The 8,995-nt window shown below is 56.4% G+C and overlaps 1 protein-coding gene across 1 annotated transcript in view; it reads left to right on the plus strand.

The window, feature by feature from the left end:
• Positions 1 to 8,995, plus strand: part of TTC7A (tetratricopeptide repeat domain 7A) — a 123,021-nt gene that overhangs the window by 77,653 nt on the left and 36,373 nt on the right. Inside the window, exons 14-15 of the mRNA XM_010838655.1 lie at positions 134 to 206; positions 2,831 to 2,991. Coding sequence (XP_010836957.1) covers positions 134 to 206; positions 2,831 to 2,991 — 234 coding nt within the window. The remainder of the gene's footprint in view (positions 1 to 133; positions 207 to 2,830; positions 2,992 to 8,995) is intronic.

Raw genomic sequence — 8,995 nt, forward strand, 5'->3', positions numbered from 1 at the left:
TCCAAGGTGGGGCTGGGCAGAATTTCCAGCATTTGGCCCTGCTAAAAGTGCCCAGCACAGGGCTGGCTGTGACCCTCATCATGCTGGTTGTCGACCCTTGATGGCTGATTCACTGCTCCCCTTCCCAATACAGAGCCCAGCAGCTGGCGCCTGGCGACCCCCAGGTCATCCTGTATGTCTCCCTGCAGCTGGCCCTCGTCCGCCAGGTGAGTCCTAACACCCAGGTCTCTGGGGGTGCTGATCTCCTCCTGGCCCTGCTGCTTTTATCAGCTGTGCAACCCTTTGCAAGTGACTTGATCTCTCTGAGCCTCTATTCTTATCTATTAATGAAAGTGCCTTCATACTCCACCTCAGAGGGCCCAGGCAAGGATTAAGTCAGTTACTGTGGTAAAGCCCCTGACCTCTGGTGGGCACACAGGAAGGGCTTGTTCTCTGCCCTCACTCCCCCTGCAACACGTCCGTCTCCTGAGGAGTTGACAGGAGACCTGAGTAAACATTTGTGTCCTCACCTTCACTGAGCTTTCCCCAGGGGCCTAGGGGAGCAGAGAGATTGTCATGTGGAGCTGCTTCTGTGTGACACAGAGCTTCCCCTGACCGTGTGGACTCCACCACCAGGCTTGGCCTCTGGGGCCTCCTATCCGCTGACCACCTCGATCCCCAAGGCTCTCTAGGCCCACCTGCCTTCTCTGAGCTGAGCTGTTGGTGCCGAAAGGTCTGCTGAGGGACTTGAGTGAGGTCAGGCAATTACCCACCCAGCTGGTTGCCTGTCAGAAAAAAGTGAAGGTTCCCATCCCCCAGGCCCCTCAGAGTCTCTGCTCTCACATGGGCCCCTCAGGCTGGTGCTCTGTGTGAAGCAGGGCCTCTCGGTGGCCTTTCTCTGGTGCGTGTGGACACTGGGCCACTCAGGGACTGCAGACAAGCCAGCAGGACCGGGGCTGGGCTCTAGCCTGGCAGAGAGGAGTCCGCAGAGCCCTCTGGGTGGTGGCTGCTCGCGGTCGGGTGATGGGCAGCCTGGCTGGCAAGAGCACTGCTGTCTTTCCACGGGCGCGGGCCAGCCCTGCAGCTGACGACGAGGGTGCCGTTGACCCCATCTGACACCTGAGGCGCTGCGGCTCTGCTGAGCTCAGGAGCTAGGAGCTGGCCGCGCCTGCACAGTTCAGCTTCAGAGCCCACTCTGACCTAGTTAAAGCAGCCCTGTGTGGCTCTAAGAATCCTGTTCCCCTGTCCCATTTGGAAGCGGGCACTTGGAGCCTTGTCCACCAGCCTGGTGGTTGGTTTTACAGGCCCGTGTCAACTTCCGGCCCCTGATCCTGTCTTCAGGGAGCCGTCTTTCCAGCCCCCATGCCACTTGCCCCCGGTTCCCGACTCCCAGGTCCTAGAGTAGGCACTCTCCACCATTGTCTCCAGAAACATCAATCCGCTCTGGTGCTCCCTGGAGCATGAACACAAAGATGTCCAAGACCAGTTTATTTTTAGCCCTCAGTTGGAGAACCAGTACTTTCCTTGCCAGTCCAGTTCCTGATAAAACCTTCCATGATGCATTTTTTAGTATCTTTAATTATTCAGTCACCTCTGATGAATGGCGTCTGTCCTCCGGGAGAGATGGCTGGGCCAGGCCAGTGGAGCCTGGTACCCCATGTCCTTGGGGCCCCCAGATCTTGGTAACCTCAGGGGGTTGAGGGTCTCTGAATGGACTCTAAGCTAGTCCTGTCTGCCTTGGTCTCTGAGGCCCTCTGCACCATCCTTTCCAAAGCATGTCTAGCTGCTCAAACAGTGAAGGCTGCGGGTTTGGACACCCAGCCCAGGATCATGCTGCTGGAGCAGCCTTGGGGTGGGGGGCATGGGCAAGCTGAGCCAGCAGTCACACTGACCTTAGCTTCCTCCTTTACTTTCCATGACCTTTCCACAGAAGGAAGTCCCCCAAGGGAGAACTCTGGGCCTGGCAGTAGTGCAGAGACCAGGCAGGGGTCAGGCACACCAGGGACCAGAGCCCCCAGCTGACCTGTGTACTGTAGACCCCTCCAGGAGCATTGGAGATGTAGGTCTGAGGTTTGGTCAAGAGCAAGATTTTGGAAAAAGACTCTGACGTTCCTGGGAGGATGAGGCCCTGGTTGTCTCGAATAGCTGACAACCGCTAAGCCTGAGTGCCTGAGCAAACATGTCTCTCTGGACTGGAAGGAAGACTCTTAACCTGTTCATTAGCTGCCTGGGCTTTGGGGGCTTGAAGAGGGAAATTCACATTTTCTAACGTGTTCCATGCCCAGCAGGATGTTTTTCCTACGTTGTCTCGCCCTCTTGGCCAGTGTCGTAGGTAGGACTGTTATCCTCATTTTGCAGCGTAAGAACTGCAGCTCAGAGAGGCCAAGTCCCCTGCCCCGGCGCCAGCTGGGAAGTGGCAGAGTTGGAATTCACATCCCGTCTGACCCCAGGCCTAAGCTCTTGCCACTGTGAGCCCCTGAGCAGGAGGCAGCGTGTATCTGTCAGCCCCAATCACTGCGAGAACAGGTTCAGAGGAGAGATCTGTAGCCAGGGTCTGGGTAGCCTCTCACAGTCCCCCTCCTCCAGTTTGGTTGGGGCTTTCCGGCCAGTCCTTCATGATCCATTGTGGACATGACCCTCTTTGCTGTGAGACGGCACTGACTTGGAACAGCAGACCCTTCTTGCCATGGTGTTCGAGGGTGTGTTTTCTCATCAGAGTTCCTGCCTGCCCCACAGTGCCTGCGGTCTCACTTGGGTCTGCTGCGCCTCGTGGGCTGGCACCTGGCCCCTGAGTCCGGGGAGCAGTGTGGGCCTTGGGGAAGGTCGCTAAGCCGGCAGTTTTCTCCGGCAGATCTCCAGTGCCATGGAGCAGCTGCAGGAGGCCCTGAAAGTATGCAAGGACGATGCCAATGCCCTCCATCTGCTGGCGCTCCTCTTCTCTGCCCAGAAACACTACCAGCACGCCCTGGACGTTATCAACATGGCCATCACGGAGTACCCTGAGAACTTCAAGTGAGTTCCCCGTGGACGCTGCTGGGCTGGGAGGCTGGTCGTGCACACACTGAGAGTCAAGGCGGGCCGAGGACCTGTGGGCTCGGAGCCTGGCTCTGGCGTTTTGTTTGGTGCCAGGAGGCACCGTGTGTGGAGGGGGAAGCTCTCGGTGGTAACTGCAGGCTCCACGGGGGGCTGTGTGGACCACCAAGGAGCCTGTGCTCTAAGATAACATGCCCGAGGTGCTTCCATCCCACCCTGCACTCTACATTTGAGCATCATGGGGACCCTAACTTGTGTGACTTAACCATAACCCTGGCATAGCCAGCCAAGGATGGTTTCTAACAGTGGCTGGGCTGATAGAGGCCATGTGAGCTGGCCCCTACCTCCAGGAAGGCCACAGGCTGTCGAGGTGAAGATTTATATCCCCACAGAGTGGTCCTGGCCTCTCCCTCTATTCTCGGCTCCTCCACAGCTCCTGCTTGCCACATTACCCAGATGCCTGTCTCTAGGGAGCAGGGTTCACGCTGCACATGGCCCCAGTGGTGGTGGGTGGGGCAGGACTAGACCCTCTTGCCCCCGCCTATACACAGGGGACCTGCTGCCATCCAACCAGGACCCTGGGGAACAAGAGCCTCACTGACTGGCTGAGGCAGGAGGGTGCGTTGCCCCTTGGGAGGAAATGAGGAAGAGGTCATCTTTAGATTTCTGCCCTCCTTCCCTGGGACAGGTGACATAGGGTGCTAATAAACCCTGTCTCTCTGAATCCCCTGATCCCAGAATGAGGGGCCCTTAGCACCCCCACTCCCACTGTGCTCGGGGTTTGAAAGAGAACCCTTTAGAACCAGCCAAAGGCTGTTGTCTTTAGATAGCAGAAAGGAGTGTGGTCCTGGTGCCCTGAGAGGTGACTCACGCTGGCAGTGAAAACAGTTCCACAAAGAATTAGAGAAATTGGTAGGTGCCACAGCCGAGATCAGGGCTTCCCTGGTGGCTCAGAGTTTAAAGTGTCTGCCTGTGATGTGGGAGACCTGGGTTGGATTCCTGGGTCGGGAAGATCCCCTGGAGAAGGAAATGGCAACCCACTCCAGTATTCTTGCCTGGAGAATCCCATGGACGGAGGAGCTTGGTGGGCTACAGTCCACGGGTTGCAAAGAGTTGGACACGACTGAGCCACTTCACTTTTACAGCCAAGATCAGTGATCGCGGGAGCTGCAGGCGGCCCGGCCCACGCGGGGAGCCAAGCACTTGTCTGTTTACCTGTAGTCCAGCAGAGGCAGGACTGACCCTTTGCACCAGGGAGTCAGGCCTCCTTCAGAAGATGCCACGGTGGCTTTGCCTGTGGACTTTGCTGGGAGTGGCCTCCTCCTCATCAAGTCTTATGAACACAAAGGACCGGCTATGTGGAGCTGGCCTCGCACCATCTCGGCTCACACCTGACCAGGGGCAGCTGGGACCCACCTGGGCCAGAACAGCGGGGTCAGGAGTCACGATGCTGTGGGCGGGGTGGGGGTATTAGTCTGGAGTAGGGTCAGCGGAGCCCAGGTAGGTCCCAGCTGCCCCGGTCAGGTGTGAGCCGAGATGGTGCGAGGCCAGCTCCACATAGCCTGTCCTTTGTGTTCACAAGACAGCCCTGGCTCTTGGCCTCCCTTCTATATTTGAGAGATTATTAAAATTGAAATTAGTTCACTTTAAAAGGCAAGTCGCCTAGGGCATGCACCACGTAGATAGAACCGGTGTGTGGACAAGGTGTAGTTACCTAATCCCAAATACAGTACAGCAAGAACTACTGTTTAGAAGTTTATTTTTTACTTTTATAAAAATACAGGAAGGACAAAGGTCTTCCTCTTCTAGTACCAGTTACCCTGGCTTTTTCCCAAGCTCAAGACTATCTGGCAGGGTCAGACCCATGGTCTGCTGCCAGCCGTGTGTGTGCATATGTGTGTGTGCGAGCGTGCCTCTGTGTGTTTTATTGTCAGTGAGGCTTCGGTGGAAGGGTTAGAACAGTAAAAGGGGTAGAATCCTTATCCAGCCCCTGGCTCAGAGTGTGTGTCACAGAAGAAACCAGAGGCTGGGCCAGGTGTCAGACGTCGTCCTTTATCCGAGTGGAATCTTCCATGCATTAACAGATGGAGACTGAGCAGATGGGCGCAGAGCTGCCCTGTAGAAGCCGCAGAAGGGGCTGCACACACTGCTCCCTTGGGCGCCCTGACCCAGTGCAGGAGCTTCCCATGCCAGTGCCACCCATCTGACTGCGTGTGTCTCTTCCTAACTCCTGGGCTGAATGCTCTCTGCTGGCAGAATCCCCTCCCTGGCCTGATGTGGGGATGCCAGCGCCATCTTTTGAAGTCGGCTTGAAACTTGCCGTGTGTGATCAGAGGCCCACCTCGCTTGTTTCACGCCCTGGGAGGTGTCTCCTGCCACCCCCCATCCTCTTCCTCCTCACCGCGCCCCCCACCTGCTCCTGGTTCTTGGGCTGAGTGCGAACCGTCTCTTTAGTCCCCCAAGTGTACTTTCCACCACCCCCTTCTTCTTCCCTCTCACCTCACTCAGGTGCGGACTCTTTCACCAGGAAATGCTTCAGTCACTCAGTGTCTTGGAGAAGTGGGGGCAGGGATGGGGCCTTGCTGTGAGGCTGGTGACTTCCCCCAGAGCCCTGTGGGTGGCCTTCTGGGCCCCCAAGAATACCTGGACCCGAGCTGTGACATTTGCGCCTGTGTGCCTGCATCGGGAGAATAGAAGCCAAAAAAGTGGGAGCCCCGGGAGATGGTGCTGGTGGTCAGCGTGTAGGGTGGCTGCCGCTCGGTGTCAGCCGGGTCCCCGCTTCTGCAGGCAGGAGCCTTCAGCGTGGGGCAGCCTCTGCCGTGGGAGCAGAGCCCCTCTATCCAAACACCGCAGGGCCACTACAGGGGCCTCAGGCGCTCTCAGGGGCTGGAAGCGCGAGGGGACACCTCTGACGTCCCAGCCCGAGGAAGTCCCATTCCCAGAGCACATTTGGGGTTCGTGTTCCTGTCACCACGGAGAAGCCTTGCTGTGGAGTGTTTGGGGCCCAGAGCGTCCCATCCCCCGTGGTGCTTCCATCTGTGAACCCGCCCATCCACGGAGAGAGAAGGTTCTTATCTCTGAGCCACCATGTGCCCCTCACATTCATGACCATGGGGAGCTCCCCTTTGAACTGGGCCACCCTAAAAGGCTACAAAACTAACTGAATAAAATACAAGGGGCTTCTGGCTTCCAGAACTGTGAGACAGTATATTTCTGTTGTCTTAAGCCAAAAAGAAAAGGGAGTGGGGGTGAGGAGGGAGGGACTGTGGGGTATGAGGGGGAGGGTAGCCACCCACCACAGCACTGTGGAGTGACCTAGGGTGTGACTGTGGGTCTTTGCAAATAATTCAGTGCTTTTCCCCACGGATGAGACCCATGGACTAGCAGGAAATGTCATTGCGCCCATTACGGTCAGGGATCACTGAAGAATGTCACTGCCCTTCAGCTGAAACCGTAGCCTGCTCTTCCAGCTGCTCCCTGCATTGGGAACAAGCTGTGTGTGGCTCCAGCTGTTGCCACCGCAGTTAATTAAGCCCCTAATCCAATATATATCAATGCAGCTAAACAAAAAAATCTGCCCCAGATGATGGGGTAGATGCCCGGACCTCAGCATCGTCAATAAGGTCTGTTCTGTGGGCACTCAAAGGCACCAGGTCTGAGCCTTTCTGCCACCCAGCGCCTTGCCAGTTCCAGTGGCTGAGACCTTGCTCTTCCTATGTGCAGAGTGAAGGAGAGGCTGGCAGGCCTGTGTCGGGTGGAGGAGGCCTGGCACAGGGGGATGCTGGGGAGTGGACTAGACCCTTTCCTCTTGGCTTGTCCTCACGTGGGAGCCGCAGCAGGTCCCTGGCCGTCACTTAGCTGTGCTCCCTCCAGCAGCTTGCTCCTACTCCCCACGTCCCCTCCTCAGCTGCTGAAAGACTGACATCTCTCCTGCCTCCCTCTGCTTCCAGGGTCTATTGTGAGATTCAGACAAGAGAAGATCTCACAGTCAGTTTACAGCTGGGTCAAGGGCAGCAGTGGGGGAAGGGGAAATGGTCCACAGCATAATGCTGCGACAGGGGGCTCAAGGAGGGCAGCACATGTGGTGGGTCAGGGGAGGGCGTCCTGCACAGGAGGGTCAGTGGAAGCTGAGAAGAGGTGTGCCGGCTCCCTAGCAGCCACCAGGAGGTCACCATTTCCAGGACTCAAGACTCCTGGAGAAAATCCCAGCCTTTGTGGAGCTGACTTCAAATTCAGGGATTAGAAAACATAGCAAAGGGGATCTTTATTTCCGTGCTGTGAGGTGACCTTTAGTTAATGGAGCTTGAGTTTAAAAAGGCAGAAACGTGATGAGGCAGTGGCTGACGGCCCTGCAGGGACAGCGTGAACCTGGCGTGACGAGAACCAGACACCCGAGCAGCTTCCTGAAATGCTGAGGGCTTTCCACTAAGCCCTGGACACATGTGCTGGCCAGGCTGCCCCTGGCCAGTCTGCAGGGGGCCTCAAGGGGGCAGCAGGCTCCCTATTTGGACCTGGGTTCCAAGCCAGGCTGGGCCTTGGAATTCGAGAGGTTTCCCCATAGCAAGCTCAGCGATGTCTTAGCTGTTTCCTTCTCCCTTCCTGGGCTTGGGAGCCTCAGCTAGGAGAGTCAAGGGAACAGGCCACTGATAAGCTTGTTCCAGAAGCCATGGGCTCCACAGGGTGCTGGTTTTAGGTAACAGATTCCTTGCGCTTTAGTCAGGCTGCTTGTAGGGAAGGTCGCCATAGTAACCAAACAACATTCCTGGGCTAATGATGGGAGCTTTCCAATAACCAGCCTGTCAGTCATTGCTGCCACCCCAGGCCTGGCAGCCTGCCACACCCGTTTTGAAAGCCCAGGCTATTGGGCTGGCAGGAGGGGAGCAAACTGGGTTTGCCCTTCCCCTCCCCTCTTACCACCCCTCTTAAGAGTTTCTGCCCAGCCCAGGTCCTGCGGGCCTTGGAAGGTCCTAGGGGAAGGGTTGTCTGGAGCCCTAGGGAGCTTTCCCCAGAGCAGGAGCTATATGGGTCTCTCAACAAGCCAGAGCTCGGCTTGCCACTTGTAAACAAATGGAACCAGTCACAGCATTTCCCCCAGGAAACCTGGGCTGTTTTGGAAAATGTTTGAGCTGATAACTAGGCGTTAGCTGGGGCCAGACGGTGACTGAATCCCGCTAAGGCCAACGTAGGCCTCAAGGGCACCCTTCTGATCTCTACCTGGCCCGCCTCACCTTTGTTACAGGTTGCATGTGATAAACTTTGAGTTGTATATTCCACCAAGCGGAAGGGATCAGAGTCCTGGGGCTTCCGTTAATGTCTTTGACTTAAACCCACTGTGTTTATTGGGTGATTCTTATTGGGGACTTGGAGTGGATCAAAAGGATGCCTGAAATACCAGCACGCCAGTGAGGGGCTGGAATCAAAGGTATGAGCACAAGCATAGTTTCTCACTTCGCCAGGTTCATTAAACATTCTTGGCTGCCACAGGCCCCGATGAGGGTTAGCAGCCTTGGGGTGAACTTGCAAGGCCATGTGGTGGAGGGAAGTGTTAAGCCAGGCGTAATCGCTGGCACCGGCTCGCTCTTCCCCAAAGGTCAGTTCCTCTTCGGCTCAGCCAGTCTGACATTCAGCATTTCCCTGCGCTGATGGCTCTGGGGAGCCTCCTAGGACCTCACTGCATGTGACACTGCAGTCACCGAGTCTTCCTTCTCCCTGCAGTCCTCTGCTCACACTCCAACTAGAATGACCTTGGTTATTTTGTTTGGGGAAGAAGAAAGGAAGGAAGGAAGGAAAACAGATTTTTCCAGAAGGAATTCTTTGTTTTAAAGTGGTTTTTAGCTCTTTGCTTCCTGAGTCTCACTGCTGTCAACATTTGCTGGAGGCAGGTGCTGTGGCTGGGCCCTTGGTTTTCAAGCGGGAGTGGCCTGGCCTCTGCAGGTGGGAGAGGGCCCAGGAGGCACATTGATACCCTTGAAGTAGGGCTGCC

This window comes from Bison bison, unplaced genomic scaffold, assembly GCF_000754665.1.
Source record: "Bison bison bison isolate TAMUID 2011002044 unplaced genomic scaffold, Bison_UMD1.0 scf7180017864101, whole genome shotgun sequence".
Lineage (NCBI taxonomy): Eukaryota > Metazoa > Chordata > Mammalia > Artiodactyla > Bovidae > Bison > Bison bison.